Source organism: Ambystoma mexicanum, chromosome 10 (assembly GCF_040938575.1).
Source record: "Ambystoma mexicanum isolate Mex_15411 chromosome 10, UKY_AmexF1_1, whole genome shotgun sequence".
NCBI lineage: Eukaryota > Metazoa > Chordata > Amphibia > Caudata > Ambystomatidae > Ambystoma > Ambystoma mexicanum.
The window spans coordinates 553,006,331-553,025,858 of record NC_090932.1 but is presented as its reverse complement, the minus strand read 5'-3'; the positions used below and the strand labels follow the sequence as shown (position 1 = coordinate 553,025,858).

The 19,528-nt window shown below is 53.2% G+C and overlaps 1 protein-coding gene across 11 annotated transcripts in view; it reads left to right on the top strand.

Annotated features, from left to right (window-relative positions):
• Positions 1 to 19,528, top strand: part of SNED1 (sushi, nidogen and EGF like domains 1) — a 3,218,914-nt gene that overhangs the window by 1,471,194 nt on the left and 1,728,192 nt on the right. For all 11 annotated transcript variants that reach the window (XR_011276037.1, XR_011276036.1, XR_011276038.1 and 8 more), the window contains exon 9: positions 4,466 to 4,582. Coding sequence is in view for 7 of the 11 variants with exons in the window: in XM_069618133.1 (XP_069474234.1) it covers positions 4,466 to 4,582 (117 nt within the window). In the remaining 4 variants the exon portion in view is untranslated. The remainder of the gene's footprint in view (positions 1 to 4,465; positions 4,583 to 19,528) is intronic.

Sequence of the window (19,528 nt, the reverse complement as noted above, 5' to 3'; positions counted from 1 at the left end):
ACTCCACTTCCTGGCCACAGGCACCTACCAGCACACAGTCGGACAGTTGCATGGCATTTCTCAGCCACTGTTCTCACGGACACTATTGCAAGTGCTCGATACCCTCCTGCAGCACGCAGACGACTACATCTCTCTACCACGCTCGGAGCAGGAAATTACAAACACAAAAGTGGGATTCCATGCACTTGCCGGCATACCGGGTTGCATTGGTGCCATCGACTGCACCCATGTGGAATTGGTCGTCCCACATGCCATGGAGGCCCAGTACCGCAACCGTAAACAATTTCATTCCCTGAATGTACAAATGGTGTGTGACTCCAACAGGATCTTTACACATTGTTGTGCCAGATTCCCTGGATCAACCCATGATTCTATGGTCTTGAGGAACTCTACTATACCACGCTACATGGAGCGACACGCAGGGAACAGATCCTGGCTACTCGGTGAGTCTCATTTCATGCATGATGATGTGGGGTATGTGATGCGGCAATGACCTGGCAGGAAGGGGGGGGGGGTGTGCGTACGTAGCAATGGCATTCCACATCATACGTTTCTCGTCCACATACAGGTGATGCTGGGTATCCACTGAAGAGATGGCTCCTCACACCAGTCCGGAACCCACGGGACCAGCATGAGGAGGACTACAACCATGCCCACTCACGTACCCGTGTAGTCATAGAACAGGCATTCGGCCTACTGAAGGGTCGTTTCCGCTGCCTCAGCAGGTCTGGCGGGGCACTCCTGTACCGCCATGAGAAGGTTGCAAAGATGGTGATGGCATGTGTCATGCTCCACAACATGTGCGTACGTAGAAATGTGCCCATGCCCCCTGACGCAGAACTGCAAGCACCTGATGATGGTCATGATGAGGGTGGGGATGTGGCAGCACCTCAAGGAGTCTGCGAGGCACCGGAGGGCCGTGACATTCGTCAGCATCTCATTGATGCATGCTTCTAGCACTCACGCCTGGTGGCTGATACATGGACACGGGACTCGTGGCACTGTGTGTGTCTGGGACATGCACAATATGGACTGTACGCCTATGATGGCCTAGTACACAAAGATCAATGTCCACACATCTCATTGGTTGATCGTGCACTGTTTATGGCATATGTGATATCATGTTGAACACCCTATCGACCCGCCACCCAAGTGAGCCCAACACACCCCCTCCACCCTCCTACCTCCCCCCCGAACACCAGTGTCCAAAGATGCTCATTGTCAGTGGGCTGTCGCTATTGCAAGCCCCCTCTGGGGGTATCAGGGGCACCCCTGCCTGTGGAGCGCAGGTTCCTCCCAGATCTACGTTGGGGGCTGCCCTGTACGGAACTTGCAACGGATGATGTCTCTGCCTGCTCACGTCCATGCATGTCCCTAAGGGTTTGCGAGAGCTCAGTGAGCACACGGCGCACTGCGGCAAGTTCGGCACATACGTCTTTGGACGTCGCATGCAGTTCCCCCCTCAGGCTCTCGGTGCTTCTCTCCATTTGTGCCCTTAGTGTCTCTGTACCTCTCTCCATTTTTGCCCTAAGTGTCTCAGTTGATGTTTCTATGTCTGCCTTAGTGCCCCCACATTCATCGGCATGGTCCTTGAGGAGCGTGGCCAGTTGCTGCTGTTGCACGATTAACTGGTCGAGGGACTGTTGCCTCTGCTGGGCCATGGCCATTTGCGGGGGTGTCACAGAGGGGCTGTTGACCTCATGTTGCCTTGCCACAGGGCTTGTGGGGGATGGCCAGTCGTCGTCTTGTGGGTGCCCCTGCGTGGTATCCTCATGTTGTACGGGATGGGACAGACAGGGGGATTGGGACAGGTCATGGATGGATCTGACTTCGACATCCCCGTCTTCTGTGTCGGAGCATGCTGCCATCAATGGGGTGTCACCTATGGTGCTGCTGCCACCAGAGGCAGTGCCTTCTGTGGCATCCGTTGGGGGGACCTGTGGTGGTGGTGTTGTGGGCATGCTGGCTGCTGGGGTGCCTGTTGATGTTCCCTCCTCTGTGCTGCCACCTGATTTGTGCTGCTGCCGTGTCTTGATGCGTGCAGCTGAGGTGGAGGGTCTTTGGCCGTTGGTCTTGGCCCTCTTTGCAGGTGTGCTGGTAGGGGTGTCCTGATGCTCGTCGTTTGGATCGGACCCTGTGGTGGAGTAAAGGAGGGCGAGGGTTATTGATGGGTCTGTGGGAATTGGAATGGCATTGTATCACATGCATTGGGGTGGTACCTGAGGGTGATTTGGGTCGGGGCCTTGGAGGTGCTTTCATTTGTGTGTGGAGTGAGGGTGCAGTTGTTTGGCAGCCTGCAGTTAGGGTGTGCCTGCTGCACGTGTAGTGCGTGTTTTAGGGGTTTTTAATTAATTATGTATTTATTGTGGGTTTTAACGTGCGCTATCAGGCCGATGTGTGTGGACGTTCTCCTGGACATGTGTTTCTGTTGCACTATGTGGACACATGGTACTTCACATGGATGGACTTTGTGGATTTGGCATTGTTTTATCTGGCCCACCTACCTGAATCTTCGGATGTCTGCACTCCTTTCTCCATCCCTCCGACTCCCTCTATGCTCTCCATTCCGATGGTGGAGGCACAGATTTCTTCCCAGGGGGTCAACTTGATGGGTGATTCAGGACCTCCCCCGGTGGCTGTGGCAATGTTGCGGTTGGCAGAGAGTATGCTGCGGACGCGTATCCGCAGGTCGTCCCATCGCTTTCGGCATTGCTGCGGGGTGCGGTCCCCACCGCACTTACCCGCTGTGCCACCAGAGCCCATATGGCCTTCTTGTTTGCAAGTGCCGTCCTGGTCATTTGCGTGGAGAAGACGACGGCTGCATTCTCCTGGAGGGTCTCTGTTAGCACGGTGAGTTCCTCACGGGAGAAGTGGACCTGCCGCTTGCGGTCGCACGCTTTCTTCGCTACTTTTCCCATTTTTCTTGGTTTCGCTAGGGTGGATGACGGGTTGGGGTGTGTCTCAGGGTAGTGTTTTTGGTGGTTGTGTGGTTTTAGTGGTTTTATAGGTGTACGGCGGGATGTTTCCCGTTCCGGGCCCATGTTTTTACTTCCGTTTCCGTATATTTACGGTCACCGTACTTTCCGGGAGGCGCACACTGCGGTGTCCGCTGTGATGGGTGGCGGTATTGCACCTAGGGCGCCGTACGGCGGCGGTGTGGGCCGTTTTGGGGTCATTTCCGCCATCGCGGACTTTGCACTTCCGCCATGCCGTGGTGCTCGTGCCCGATGGGTCGGAATGGGCCGCACTTTGCTCCTTCGTGCAATGGCGGAAACGCTATTTACGCTGTGGCGGTCCGGTCAGTCACTTTCCGCCAGGGTCGTAATGAGGGCCATAGTGACCTACCATAATATGTGGTCCGCAGGCTGTCCAATCTAGGCAGTCTTCAAGTAGAGAAAATTATCTGCAATTCTGACTGACCAGTCTTCTACATTTAAGCATACTCTGATATAGCTTTAGAGAGGCCACCAAGTGATTGACAATCCTCTCCCTCTGTGTTTCAAAATCTTCCCTCCAATCATGTCCCCATTCGCTATGTTCCAACCACTTAAAGTGATTCATCTTTGTGCCTCATTACGGGTCCGACGGTAACCCTGCTGGTGCTACCGGAGGGTTGCCGCCAGACCCGTAAAAAGTTACCGGCGCCTTACTTCGTGGTGCCACCGAGCTATTACCAGTCTAGCAGCCAGGAAGTCAGGCGCCAGTATTTTCGTTAATCCCCATTCCCATAGAGTACCATAGGACTCTTTGGGAGTGGGGACACTGAAGCACCGGCAACGTTGTTAACGGCGCCGGTGCTTCCGTGATGGCTTTGTCTACTGTGTCCGATGTGCCCGGCAGGGTCAGACCTGTTGGGCACAGTGGCTCCGGCAGGCAAACCCGTACTTTACCAGTCCGGAAACAAGGATGGCAGTGAGTTTACCGGCACCTTCACTTAAGTGTTGACTTCATTTCATTACATGCACTCCAGTCCCATTGCAAACCAGTTGCACAGATAACAGTACAGTACTCTGAACATAATCTCCCCTGAACACTTGAAGCATTGAGTGTGCACTGATAATCATCCTGATACTTCAAAAACAGCATTTCATAAAGGAACAAGAGTTAGTCGGCATGCTTATTAAGCTGCAAAGGAGGCTGAGAGTACAGAAGATGGATAGAATGGACATTGTTGTAGGTGTCCTTGCTAAAGAAAGTGGAATTATGATGGATCCACAGCTAAGTGAGAGGGGGGAGACAGCAGATGAGAGAAAGAAGCAAACAGGATTGTTTATCTGACTTTCGGTCAGACGAAATACCTGAAGCTGAAAAATTGGGAAAAGGCATTAGTGGAAGTGAAGAAATGGGAACAAAAGGGTAAAGAAGCGGGAAAAAGGGGAAGTACAATCAGGAGCCTAGTGAGGCAAGATAGTATATACAACAGAGTAAGTGTATCCCTTTACTGTCATGTCTTTTTTTTCACTAGTAAGGCCGGGTCCATGCAGCTCCAGACCATGTCGCAATGGAGGTTCGTGTAAGGAATCGCATGGGGAGTACAACTGCTCCTGTCCCTATCGCTTTACTGGACAGCACTGCGAAATAGGTACTGAAAATATCCTAAAGATTGTGTGTGTGATGGCAATAATAATGGATATAGAAACCAACATGGATGATGTTACTCATCAGCAAGAGGGAATTCATTCAAGAAGCACTATTAGTTGCCACTGTTCAGGCCCCATTAAAATGTTTCCCCTATGCCTGCAATGGTCTGTAGAATATACTTTTGTAAACTGCTTCTTTTTAAGACTGAATTCTTCCTGTGATGTCTCAAACAAATCTGTGCCACCTCATCTTAAGTTTCCTTTTCATGGTTACCAGATAGCTAGATTTTACAGTGGTGACCATGTTTTTTTAAACAAAAAGCTTTATTTTCTTTGTGAGCATAACATAATGCAGTAGACATTCAACAAAAGATGGGCATTTGTGTAGCGCAACTGAAGTTCACTTGTGTTAAGCACAGACATAACACATAACTGAATTTATGTAGTTTCAGGGGTCCCGCTTCCCCCACCCGCTGCTAACTGCTTTGTACCATGCTGCCGTCTCTGCCTCTGCCAACTTCAACAGGTCATTCCACCACACCTCCAATCTAGGTCTATGGGCTGCTTTTCAGCTCATAGCAATTCTCCGTTTGGCCAAGATGTAGGCCAGGTCTTTCAGTTTACTGATATGCTTTAGGTTATGTGGTCTAGTGAATCCCCCCAGCGTGCATGCCCATACTGAATCCACCCTTAACTTGATCCCCTTTTGGGACAGGCGTTGTTTGACTTCCTCCCAGAATCTTCCCACCTCCCACATGCAGGCCCAGAACATGTGGATCATCCCGGCATCCACCTCTCCGCACTTGGGGCATTTCTGTGTCACAGTGCTTCCAAACCTAGCAATTTTACTAGGGGTCATGTATGCCCTGTGGATAATATATAACTGGATCTGTTGCAGCCTCGCATTCCGGGACACCTCCTTATGGGCTCTTTCCCATTGCCCATCCTGCATAGGTTCTCCCACCTCCTCCTCTCAGACCCTCCTCAATTGGAACAACTCCTGGCCCACTGTGGACATCAATAATTCATAAATTCGAGATATTTCATGCCCGCCCTCCGAGATATCGTATATAGTTTCAATGACCATATCGGGTTGTTCTGCTAGTACTATCTCGGGCCACCTTTCTCCCACTCGTTTGGTCATCCTGGTATATGTAATGTGTTGTCCCTTGTGTACCCTGGTTTCCTCCATGATCTTTTGGAACTCTAATACCTCCCCTTCTTGCCATATGTCTCCCAGGGTCACGAGGCCCATCGGTTCCCAGAATTGGGATCCTCGTGGAAAGTTAGGGCCAATGGCTTCATTGGCAGTACAAATATTAATAATGAAATCTGATATCTCTGTCGATTGCCTCCAGTTATTTTGGTTCCTTTAGTAAAGGAATCATTTAGTTGAGTGCTAGTGTTGTGGAATTGAAAATTAGCCATGATTAAGTGTGAAACTGAGTAGCAAAAACAAGAGATCAATATCAACTTAATGAAGGTCAAGTTTATGCTTACAAACACCTAATGGGCGTCCAGTGCTAGTACCCTAAATGTTTTATTTGAATGCCTACCCCATTCAAAGATATTAATTGCTCTTCCTATATTATCATGTGTGTCTTGATTCACTATTAATACAGATTAGTCTGGCAAGGCCATACTCTGGAAGACCCTTATTAATCTTGTGGCTAGGATTTTTGGAAATGTTTTTGTATCATAATTGAGAAAGGTGATAGGGCAATAATATGAGCATATCTTTATGTGGTTTTAATAGTGAAGTAGTTGTTGATTCAGTCATTGATGCAGAGATAACTCTGGCAGTCTGGAGAAAGTAAACCATTTCTTAAGATGGTTCTAAAAGTTTTATTATATAGATAGAAAAAAATAACCACGCATGGGGCCTTGTTTCCATGTAGCAACTTGCTCCCCAGATCCACTTCTTCCAAGCTAATTGGACATTTAAAGCCTTCCATCTCTGTGTTAGGAAGCTTGGAGTGAGTGCAAGAGGAAAGAGATCGCTGCTGGAGAGACTGGTCAAAAGATTCTGCCTTCATGAGTTTAACAAATGTTGATTCTATGATTTTAGACTTTGTCTTCTTCCCATCTATTGCTTCCAAAGGCACCTCTAAGGGCCAGAATATGATTTTACAACCTAAGGCTATCAAGTTTTGCAACAAATAAACAGTTTGCTTTGTCTCCTGTAAGGGCATGGACGGAGGAGACGGACACACAGTTGACCTGGTGGTTGCTATAGACTTTTATTTACGAAGAAAATAAAGAGAAAACCTAACTTTCCCTACTTCTATGAGGGGTTTCCCTGCCTCAACTAAAATACTAATGGGTCTTCTCAGCCAAAGTAGTGTTAGTCTTGTAACACTATGTATCAGAAAAGTTCTCAGCCCAGTGGGAATGACTCCCTTCCCCTGGGTCACAATATTCTGTGGTGTAATCCGTTTTTCAGATTCAACTACCAGGAGAATTACTCCCTTCTCCTGGTCTCTGGCTTTCACTGTTTCTTACACAAAACCACAGGAATGACTCCCTTCTCCTGGCCTCTTGATTAGATTCTCCTTTTCCTGTAGATGGAGCACTACCAGGAGACTGACTACCTTCTCATGATATCTTCTTTTCACAGTCACTTCACACTCAGCGGTACCCATGCAGATGGACTCCCTCCCCCTGGTGATCCTTGCTTCACTGCTTTACTCTGTTTTCAACAATTCATGTACAAACATGATTGCTGACTCAGGTTTCCCCAGTATATCCCACTTGGTCTTCTGGCCTGCCAAGTACAGCCACAAGGAAAAGAGTAAGTCTCTTTCCTTTTCAGATCATGGGTTCCAGACAAATATTTCTCTATACAGCTTGCTGGACAGACCTGGTTCACCATTCTGCCAAGTACTGTCACGAAGAAGATGTTTTGTAGTGCTCTTCTTTTGTGGGTCCCAGACCCGTGTCTCTATTATGCTCTGGTTTGGCAGACCTGGTTTACTCTCCTTCCAGTTACTGCCACGAAGAACATGATTTGTACTTCTTCTCTCTCGTAGGTATTCACTTCCCCTTCTTGCCCCAGCTATGTGGGTTTTTTGTCTGCTCTCTTCTTCTGAGTCTTCCTCGACTCTCTTTGCACTCCCCCCAACCGTCCCGGCCACCCAGGTACTTTTTGGGTTCTCACCGGCGTCCTCCGTTTGGTCTCTGTCCCTCTCTTCTTTTGCTTCACTTTTCGGCGTGCTGCGACGGCTCCGCAGCCTGTGGCTCCTTGCGGGAGGTGCATCTACACTCGATCGCACGGCCCATCTTCCATGCATGCCTATACCTCTGCTAGTTTTCTACCTTCTTGGCAGCGCCCCGGCCACCAGCCTCTTGGATCTTCCGCATCAAACGGGTCACCCGCTCGCAGCAACTCCAGGGACGGCTTGCCTTAAAAACATCCTTCTTTTGTTTTTATTTCACAGTAAGTTCCATTCCCTCATGGAACAGGAGAGCGTGGCTCTTGGTTCCATAGAAACTTCTCTATGCTTCTGCGCCTCTTCTTCGTCCCAGTACTTTGGCAGTTAGTGATCTTTAATCTTCCTGTGCTCTTTCTCGTATCAGTGTATTCTATGTAACTAGCCTTACACAGTTTTATGGGGTGATTGGTTATAATACTGGGGTGCACCAAAGGTGTAGGTTTTGGAGGGGTGATTGGGAGGGTGTCATACCATGTTCTCCCTAGATGTCTGTCCCTGTGCCAAGAGGCAGAGTCTCGCCCCATGAGATACTCCCGCTGTGTACCACCCCCAGGTGACTATCAGGCAGTGGGCTCACCTCCATGGCCTCATGTGAAGGGGCTCTGTCTTAGGGGAAAAGTAATAACACCTAGGGATTCGTCACACTCCCCCGTTGAAAAATAATTGTTTAGTGTGGAGGATTGATTGAGCTGACCAATCAGCTAGATGTACTTCCACTTGGTTCCTGGCAATTGTAAGCTCTCTCAAAGCTCTCAGGATTCCCTGTCGGTTCTTTTCCTCTTGGTTTTTGACCTAGTCCTCCAAGGCTATGCATGTTACTTTTCTCTCCTTCATAAACTCAGCAGTTCTGCTAATGAGTTCCCTGATTAATAACTGCTTCACTGGCATTCCAAATAACACTCCATTCCACGTTATGTGAAACCTTCACCTGATAATATTGAATTAACACTTCGGAAATGTGGGATCACTCAGGACTATATCGTTAAGGATCCAGTGTTTTCTTTGAGGGGAAGGTCTTGCTAAAGCATGTAGAGTCAAGAAGACCGGAACGTGATCCGACAAGTATCTATGCCTGATATCCACTCTAAGGATCAAAGTAGCAGAGGCAAAGATCATGTTGATTCAACAGAATCCCCTATGAACATAAGAGTAATGTGTGTAATCTTTCTCTTTGTGTAAAATTCTCCAACTCTCAGCTACAACAATGCCAGCTGGTTTTATCTGTCTGCTCTAGTTGGAGCAATGGATTTATCCAAACTTAGATCTGTAAAGCAAATATAATCTCCCCCAATAACAAGTTATCCTTTACAAATGGGCCTAGGAAGTTGGAGGAATTCTGAAAAGAATACATTGTGTTTGCCATTTGGTGTGTGAACAGAAACAAGTGAATCTGGGTGCCCATTTAACACTTGTTTTATCAAATATATACCTTCTCCATTCATGTTCACTATATTAAGGTCAGCCACGTTGAGATAAGTGAAAATGCTTTGTTTCAATCTTACAAACATAGAAAACCAGAGCCAGAGAACCATAGCTTCCACCCTGTCTCCCATTGAACCACACACAAATGAGCAGGCTGCGCGATGTAAATCCAAAAAAGAAAACAACTTTTTCCTAGACACCCAACCTGGAAACCATGTATTAACTCCTTAACTGCAAAGGGTTTTTCTCCCAATGCTGAGCCCTTTTTTTGACGTTTTGCTATGTTGACATTCACAGGGTAATTCATAGAATTTCGCAGAAAAGTGTCGCAAGCGGCTGGCGCAGAGTGTCCGCGTGCGATTGTCTGCGCCAGGCACGTGCGCTAAAACCGATTTCCGCGCACAGCGTATTCATGGATTTTAGGCTCCCAAACCAGCCGTGCCGCAGAGTATCGCAGCGACCCTGCAGCAGCGCCAGTAACGCCCCCAAGAACGCCCTCGCGCAAGGAAAAGCCATCAAAATCGCTAAATCATCGCAAAGGGCTGCGCTAACCCTGGACCAGTTTACAGGGCTGCCAAACAAGGAACGCAAAGCGGGTAACGTGCATATCAGGGGTACGCATGAAGTTATACACGCGATTAGCCAGGGTGCCAGGGTACGTGTATTTCAGGGGTGCGCGGGAAGTTCAACACGCGATAGTCCAGGGAACGTGTATTACAGGGGTACGCGGGAAGTTCAACACGCGATAGTCCAGGGAACGTGAATTACAGGGGTACGCGGGAAGTTCAACACGCGATTGTCCAGGGAACGTGTATTACAGGGGTACGCGGGAAGTTCAACACGCGATAGTCCAGGGAACGTGAATTACAGGGGTACGCGGGAAGTTCAACACGCGATTGTCCAGGGAACGTGTATTACAGGGGTACGCGGGAAGTTCAACACGCGATTGTCCAGGGAACGTGTATTACAGGGGTACGCGGGAAGTCTTACATGCGATTAGCCAGGGCACGTGTAATACAGGGGTACGCGGGAATTATCACACGCGATTTGGCAGGGTACGTGAATTACAGGGGTGCGTGGGAATTATCACACGCCATTTTGCTGGGTACGTGTATTACAGGGGTGCGTGGGAATTATCACACGCGATTAGGCTGGGTGGGTCCTCACAGGTGTTCCCTGTACACCCTCCATGGCCCCTGCAGGCAGCCCACAAAACAGGGGACTACCCTGCACACCTGCTCATGTCCCCCTGCACCCCCACCCCCCAGCCACCAGGGGCACCCACCACCAGGCCCCCACCCATGTCTCCTACCACCCCCACCCCCCAGCAGTGCAGGGGCAGCCTCCACCAGGCCCCCACTCATGCCCGACTCATGTCTCCCACCACCCCCACCCCCCAGCACTGTGGGGCACCTGCCAGCAGGCCCCAACCCATGTCACCCACCACCCCCACCCCCCAGCAGTGCAGGGGCATCCTCCACCAGGCCCACACTCATGTCCCCTATCACCCCCACCCCCCCCCCGCCACCAGGGGCACCCTCCACCAGGCCCCCACTCATGTCTCCCAGCGTGCTACGTGTATTTCAGGGGTGCGCGGGAAGTCCCACTCGCGAATAGCCTGGGCGCGTGTATTTCAGGGGTGCGCGGGAAGTTCCACACGCGAATAGCCTGGGCGCATGCATTTCAGGGGTGCGCAGGAAGTTTTACACGCGACTTCAGCAGGGTACGTGTATTTCAGGGGTGCGCGGGAATTCTCACACGCGATTTGGCTTGGTACGTGTATTACAGGGGTGCGTGGGAAGTTACACACGCGATTAGGCTGGGTGGGTCCTCACAGGTGTTCCCTGTACACCCTCCACGGCCCCTGCAGGCAGCCCACAAAACAGGGGACTACCCTGCACACCTGCTCATGTCACCCACCACCCCCACCCCCCACCATCCAGGGGCACCCTCCACCAGGCCCCCACTCATGTCTCCCACCACCCCCACCCCCCAGCAGTGCAGGGGCAGCCTCCACCAGGCCTCCACCCATGTCTCCCACCACCCCCACCCCCCAGCAGTGCAGGGGCAGCCTCCACCAGGCCCCCACCCATGTCTCCCACCACCCCCACCCCCCAGCAGTGCAGGGGCAGCTCCCACCAGGCCCCCACTCATGTCCCCTATCACCCCCACCCCCCCAGTCACCAGGGGCAGCCCCCACCAGGCCCCCACTCATGTCCCCTATCACCCCCACCCCCCCAGTCACCAGGGGCAGCCCACACCAGGCCCCCACTCATGTCCCCTATCACCCCCACCCCCCCAGTCACCAGGGGCAGCCTCCACCAGGCCCCCACTCATGTCCCCTATCACCCCCACACCCCCCCCGCCACCAGGGGCACCCACCACCAGGCCCCCACTCATGTCTCCCAGCGTGCTACGTGTATTTCAGGGGTGCGCGGGAAGTCCCACTCGCGAATAGCCTGGGCGCGTGTATTTCAGGGGTGCGCGGGAAGTTCCACTCGCGAATAGCCTGGGCGCGTGTATTTCAGGGGTGCGCGGGAAGTTCCACACGCGAAGCAGCCTGGGCGCATGCATTTCAGGGGTGCGCGGAAAGTTTTACACGCGACTTCAGCAGGGTACGTGTATTTCAGGGGTGCAGCGGAATTCTCACACGCGATTTGGCTTGGTACGTGTATTACAGGGGTGCGTGGGAAGTTACACACGCGATTAGGCTGGGTGGGTCCTCACAGGTGTTCCCTGTACACCCTCCACGGCCCCTGCAGGCAGCCCACAAAACAGGGGACTACCCTGCACACCTGCTCATGTCACCCATCACCCCCACCCCCCACCATCCAGGGGCACCCTCCACCAGGCCCCCACTCATGTCTCCCACCACCCCCACCCCCCCAGTCACCAGGGGCAGCCTCCACCAGGCCCCCACTCATGTCTCCCACCACCCCCACCCCCCCAGTCACCAGGGGCAGCCTCCACCAGGCCCCCACTCATGTCCCCTATCACCCCCACCCCCCCAGTCACCAGGGGCAGCCTCCACCAGGCCCCCACTCATGTCTCCCACCACCCCCACCCCCCCAGTCACCAGGGGCAGCCCCCACCAGGCCCCCACTCATGTCCCCTATCACCCCCACCCCCCCAGTCACCAGGGGCACCCTCCACCAGGCCCCCACTCATGTCTCCCACCACCCCCACCCCCCAGCAGTGCAGGGGCAGCCTCCACCAGGCCCCCACTCATGTCTCCCACCACCCCCACCCCCCCAGTCACCAGGGGCAGCCTCCACCAGGCCCCCACTCATGTCCCCTATCACCCCCACCCCCCCAGTCACCAGGGGCAGCCTCCACCAGGCCCCCACTCATGTCTCGCACCACCCCCACACCCCAGCAGTGCAGGGGCAGCCTCCACCAGGCCCCCACTCATGTCACCCACCACCCCCACCCCCCAGCCACTAGGGGCACCCTCCACCAGGCCCCCACTCATGTCTCCCACCACCCCCACCCCCCAGCAGTGCAGGGGCAGCCTCCACCAGGCCCCCACCCATGTCTCCCACCACCCCCACCCCCCAGCAGTGCAGGGGCAGCCCCCACCAGGCCCCCACTCATGTCCCCTATCACCCCCACCCCCCCAGTCACCAGGGGCAGCCCCCACCAGGCCCCCACTCATGTCCCCTATCACCCCCACCCCCCAGTCACCAGGGGCAGCCCCCACCAGGCCCCCACTCATGTCCCCTATCACCCCCACCCCCCAGCAGTGCAGGGGCAGCAGGCAGTCAGGCAGCAGCAGGTGGGAGCGTGCTCGGGCTCTGGGGGGCAGTAGTTCGGCCTTCCGGGCAGGAGCGTGGTATTCCGTGTGCGTACGCGTGGCCAGCTTGGTACGGAGTGATTTTGCACGTGAAAATCCTGCACGTCAGCGTGAAAACTGAGGAAAGGCCCTCAGCGCGTAAGCGCGTCTGTGACGTGACCCGCACAGGTGTTTCCCACACAGCACGTGATGACAGAGCACACGTGGAAAGACTGCACGTCAGAGTGTAATCGCGTGTGATTGGTGGAAATGGCCCTACACGCAGAAGTGACAAAGCGTGTGATTGGTGGAAATGGCCCTACACGCAGAAGTGACAAAGCGTGTAATTGGTGGAAATGGCCCTACACGCAGAAGTGACAAAGCATGTAATAGGTGGAAATGGCCCTAGCGCGTACACGCCGCGTAAGTGACGCTGGACGTGTGGGCCTGTATAAAAGGTACGTGTAGAACACGTTTTCCTTGTACGTGCTTTTCGTGGAGAGCGAGTGGGTGAATTCTGTACTTCTTGTCGTTTCACACGCGATTTACTTCACGCCGTTTCAAGTTCGTATTCCCTGTTACCTCTGACAGCTTTTTCTCTTTTTTCTCTTTTACTGGTTTACCTGGGCCTGTTCCCTCAAACAGTGTTCCCTTCTACTGTTGTCCTGTCTCCTCAGACAGCGTACAAATCTTCTTTTGGCGGGGGTGTTGCCAACCAAACGTGCTCCTTTTACACGCTCGTTTACCAGGCAGACGGTGAGTCACGCACGTATCTAACATCTGTGCTTGCCCCGTGTGTAGCCTACCCCTTCAGAGGTCATTCTAGGCTGCGTGTGACACGCATACGTTCATTCTTGTGTTACTGGGTGTCACAGCGTAGTGCAGGTTTTTCTTTCTGCACACGTGGTCTAGGAGGGGTTGCGTGCACGTCATCTCCCTTTTTTGGGCCTCCTGTGCGTTGCGTGACCCGTCATCTTTCCCCAGGGGTTACATTCAGCCTTGCTAGAGCACTAGGGTACAATTACCATCTGGTACCCAACCCCTTTGACCCCCAATTGCCCAGGACAATAGTCTACATCCACTCCCATACGCACATTAACATCAGTGCCATGGCTGGGAGGCGAGGATTCCGTAAGGGTGGCAAAGGTGGAAGAGCCACAAGTGGTGGCCGTGGTGGATCCGGTAGGGGACGTGGTCGTAACTTGCAGGGTGAGCCTGTCCCCCGATGTGTGGAGGACCAGTCACGGGCACCCATAATCCCACCCCCCTCCCCCCTCCCATTGAGGCTGATGTGGCTGACACCATCCATGCTCAGCCCTTGTTGGACCAGCCCATTGTGGCACCAGACCTGGCTGACTCCATGGCTGACTTCCAGGTCAGCAGGGCTACGACAAGTGCGCTGGTGCACGTTGATGCCATCATGCCACGTGGATCTGGGGCAGCAAGGTCATCTGCTGCACCAAGGAGGCAGGGCGGAGAGGCTGCAGGGGCAGCTGCGGCTCCATCCACCCCAGCCCTCACACACCCAGCCAGGACAGTGTCGGTCCTAGTCCATGCTGCTGACATTCCCCCTGACACCATCACACTAGAGCCAATGCCTGCACCAACTCCCATGCTGAGTGTGCAATCCCACACTCCTGATACAGAGTCCACCAGGGCTCCTGCCCCTAGTGTCCAGAGCGGCGCAGGACACTCAGGATCACCACCACCTTCCAAGCGGAAGAGGAAGAGTGCTTGTCCGGCACAGGCTGATGCCCCAGACACGGCTACACAGTCCGGCCCGTCCAGGAAGCCCAGCTTCACGGATGACGAACTGAATGCACTTGTCGAGTATGTGTCCGGACATGACAACGAGATGGTCATTGTTGCAGGATCCAAGACCACACCTGCACAACGCCAGGCACACTGGCAGACCGTTGCGGACATCGTAAGTGCCCTTGGAATCGTGAGGCGCACAGCCAATGATTGCTATAAGCGCTGGAATGACCTAAAGCGCAGGGCAAAGAGTAAGCTGGCCTCAAGTCATGCCGCAACTCTAGTGACTGGAGGTGGGTCTCCAGTAGTAGACATGGAACTCACTCCACATGAGTCAGTCGCTGGGACCTACGTCACGGAGGAACAGATCCAAGGCGTGGGAGATCAGGCTGATTACGAGGCATTGTCCGGTGAGTGCACATGCATGTGTGTGTCATCCATGTGCATGGTATGTGTGTGAGGGCTTCTGTTTGTGTGCCTGAGTCGTATGGGTCAGCCATGTGCTTCATGCAATCCTTCCTGCGCAGCTGCATTTGGCCATAGCAGTATCCCTTCTGCCAACAGTAGACATCTAGCCCAACTGCACGCCAGTTGCCCTTGAAGTGTCACCTTTCCACAACATATTTGCTTATTTTTCACTGTTCATTCAGTCAGTTTGTTTGCATTCCACCACTTTCACTAGGCATGTCGCTGTCCACTAGTCACATGTCTGACATGGGTATGGTAAAGTGGAGTGACTTTGTTACCTGGATATCATTTGTACACACATGTCCCTGTGCAATTGGACCATTTCAGACTGGCAGCTCCAGGTGAAAAATCTGACCTGTTAGAATTAGAAAAGCAATTACATGCGGGAACTGGACTGAATGAATAGGTGCTGCCCTCCTCTCCATCTTCACTCAATAGCAATGGTACATGCCATCTGTGTGATGGCATGTGTGTTTCACCTGGCAATCACAGGCCAATGTGTGATGCCACTGCCAGGCAGCATGCAGAAAATGTGTTCATCTTCCATCTTGGTGTCATCAGTGTGTGCCATTTGCCTGCACTTCATACGCAGTGAGGGTGCATGCATGGGAGGGTTTTAGTCATGTGGGACATGTGTCAATCAAGTACTGGTTCTCTTGCTTCTCAGCCCTCATTGTGTGCCATGGTGCTAATGCCTGTTTCCATTTCTTTGTTTTCATGTCTTTGCAGGGGAAGACGCACCTGATACTGCTGGGGTTGTGGAGATGGTGCAGACCCAGGAGGGGTCCGAGGGCCGACCAACCACCAGTGAGGGACGTGGTGTGGTGGTGGGGGAGAACCCACAAGTGCTGCAGGTCGTGCTCTCAAGGGGTGTCTCTGGCTGCACCTCCCCCGAGCTGTACTCAGGTGTTGATTCGGATGAGACCTACGTGCCGTCGCAGGTGAGTGTTCCAGGGAGGGATTCTGTTCTGTCTCACCCACCTGCACCAGGGTCAGAACCCTCCATGGGGATGTCAGTGTTGGCAGCTACGCCTTCGGTGGTTACGGATGCAGGGTCACACTCCGCGACATCTGATCCTGTTCCTGGGCCAGCAGATCAGAGGGGGAATGCAGTCCTGCAGCCTCAGGCAGTGCCGGCACAGCAAGGCGCAGTTCGCCTTGCCCCAGACAGGTGTGGTGCCCGCCGACGTGGTGGCCGTACGCCACCCGGCAATACCGCATGGGAGCAATCCATTTACGGTATGGCAACCCAACAGGCTGCATCATCCGAGATGATGGCTCAGGCCATGGATAGGGTGGCCACTTCCATTGTCCCCCCAGAAAGGCTGATGGAGCGACTAGAGCAGGCAACCGACTCCATCTGCCAGTCACACAGGGAGGACATCTTGGGGTCCAACAGGGACAGGCGGGCGGCGCTGGCGACTCTGCAGGAGGCCATCTCCATTGAGTCCCAGGGCCACAGGGAAGCCCTGAGGCAGGAGCTCCTTCACCTCAGGACGACTCTTGTTGAGCTTGAGGCTTCAACACACCAAAGGACAGAACAGCAGCTGGAGCGTCTCACCCGTACGCTCTCAGCTGAGATGCAGGCAACGAGGGCGGAGGTCCGGGCATCCCGTGAGTTGTTGCATGGGGACCTCCGCACACTCATCCTCCAGAACCAGACCTACCACACCCGCATGCTTGCAGCCATGGAGGAGCAGACTAGGGCCTTGCGTGGGCTGCCTCCCATAGTGCAACCACCTCCGGATGCAGCTGCACAGGGTGATAATAGCGACAGCAGTGATACTCCCACAATAGGGTAGCTGTGTGGGCCATGAGCCCATGGAGGTGTTTTATCTTCCCAGGATCCACGCAGGTGGGTTCTGGTGTGCATCCTGTCCTCGGACCTCCTGGGTGGCCTCCCCAACCCCCCCGGGCCCATCAATGGCCATTTTTGATTGTTTCTTATTTTTATTTTTATTTTGATTTCTTTTATTCCCAATTTTTTTGGGACGATCTGTTGGCTTCCGTGGTTCCTGTGGGCATACGCTGCATTGTGGCTGGGCACATGCAGGCTTGTAATGTATTTGGTTCAGATGCTTGGGTTTGAGTCACACACACCCCTCCTGCTTCCCGTTTCCATGGGCTTGCAAAGGGTGTGCCCAAGTGACAGTGAATTACACAGTGACGTTGGACTCCCATGAGCTGTGTGGGCAGTCTGTAGTCAATACTGTGTATACATTCCTAGTGCATATTGCTGTTGTGTTGTACACTGCATGTTGCATTGATGTGTAACTCTTCTTCTGTGTCTACCTCCCAATTTGCAGGTCCCTTCCTCATGTCCACACAATGACCTCTAGTCTGGAGATGGGGTCCATGTTGGCAGCAGTGCACCTACAACTCTACATGGCGACAACACTGCACAGTTGGTAGTGGTGGGAGTGCAGGCATTTCCAGGTGGTGAGACTACTAATATGTAACATTTGTGATGTCATGTTAATGGTAGTACGTGCTCAAGTATGTTGTTGGTCCGGCATTGCTGTGAGCATTTCAGGTGTTGCAGGTTTCTAATAGTGCCACTGTACATAGTGAGACTGATGTCATGTTGTGGGGATTACTTTGTTTACCTGCAATTAGCATGACATGGCACGGTGTGTCGTGTGGCGGTGCTGGGGTTGGGTTGGCTGACATGGCACTGTCCTCTTGTTGCATTTTGCAAGTGGGTATTCATTTTAGCTGCTTCAATGTGTAACTTCACAAAACTGCATTGGTGGTGTCTGTGTGGGTAGGGATGCACACATTGTGACACTTCCAGGTGAACAATCTCAGGCTGACATGGTATTCCCGGTTCATTCTCCAGACATTCAGGATCAGTGTCAGGTTGAGTCATCATTGATTGTCAGATGGAATGTGCCAGGGCAGTGTGCACTCCACAGGGGTGTGATTTCTATGTGAAGTAATTAGCCACTAGCTGTGTACGGGCTGCCTCCCCCCGTGCCCTTTCCCCTCCCATGCGCAGCGGCTGTGCATGTGGTTGGGGATGTGGGGCCACCACCATGTCCACGGCCAGGCCCCGGCGTGTTGCAACGTTGTGCAGGACACATGCTGCCACTATGATCCTGCACACTACTGGGGGAGCGTATAACAGCTGCCCGCCAGAACGGTCAAGGGAGCGAAAGCGTGACTTTAGCACTCCGAATGTGCGCTCCACTATGCCCCTGGTTGTAATGTGGGCTGTGTTATATCTTACCTGGGGTGGCGTGGTGGGGTTCCGAATTGGCGTCATCATGTGGGGGCTGAGAGGGTAGGCACTGTCCCCTGTGGAGGTGGTGATTGGTATCATTGGTGGGGTTGTGACCTTGCTCAGTATCCAACATGCATGCATGTGCAGTGGCATACATACTCACCAAGCAGCCATGTATCGCCATGCCGCCCAGCTTCTAGATCCCGGCTTAGGGTGGACATTCGGTAAATGAAGCTGTCGTGGGTGGAGCCAGGATAGTTGGCATATACTGAGGTGATGATTCCCTTGGCATTACATGCTACCTGCACGTTGATAGAATGCCAGTGCTTGCGGTTCCTATAGGTGTGCTCAGATGCCCTGGGGGGACGTAGAGCCACATGGGTGCAGTCGATGGCACCTAGCACTTTGGGCAATCGTGCCACAGCGTAAAAATCCAGGGCGGCAGCATGCCTTTCTGCAGGTGTTCTGGGCAGGTATATGTGCCTGCGGACTGATGGGCGTGCAGTGATGATGTTCAAGACCTGGTGTAGGCAGCGTGACTGGGTGGCCTGTGACACCCCACCCACTATGGCACTTGTCCGCTGAAATGATCCAGTGGCTAAGAAGTGCAGTACATTGAGGACCTTCTCCAGGGGGCTGAGTGCTTGGGAGCACAGGGTGGGTGATGTGAGGTCATCCTCCCACTCACTCACCAGGTCCAGTATAATGTGTGGTGGAAACCTGTACCTCCCATACACCTGGTCATCAGGCATCCCGAAAAGGCTGGTTCTGGGTGTGAATATTCTGGCCCTGACTATCCTCCTCCTCCTCCTTTGGTAGCCCACTGCCACTGCTGCTAGGAACGGTATGTTCATCCTGGCGTCTGAGCTTGTTATTGTTAAAGTCCGCAAATTTATGCTTTGCGCGTGTTCTAGGCGAGCGTGTGACCCGCGCACCCCTGGAATCCAGTTCCCAGTCCAATAGCGTGTGGAAATTCACACGCACCACGGGATACAGCGTGTGACCCGCGCACCCCTGGAATCCAGTTCCCAGTCCAATAGCGTGTGGAAATTCACACGCACCACGGGATACAGCGTGTGACCCGCGCACCCCTGGA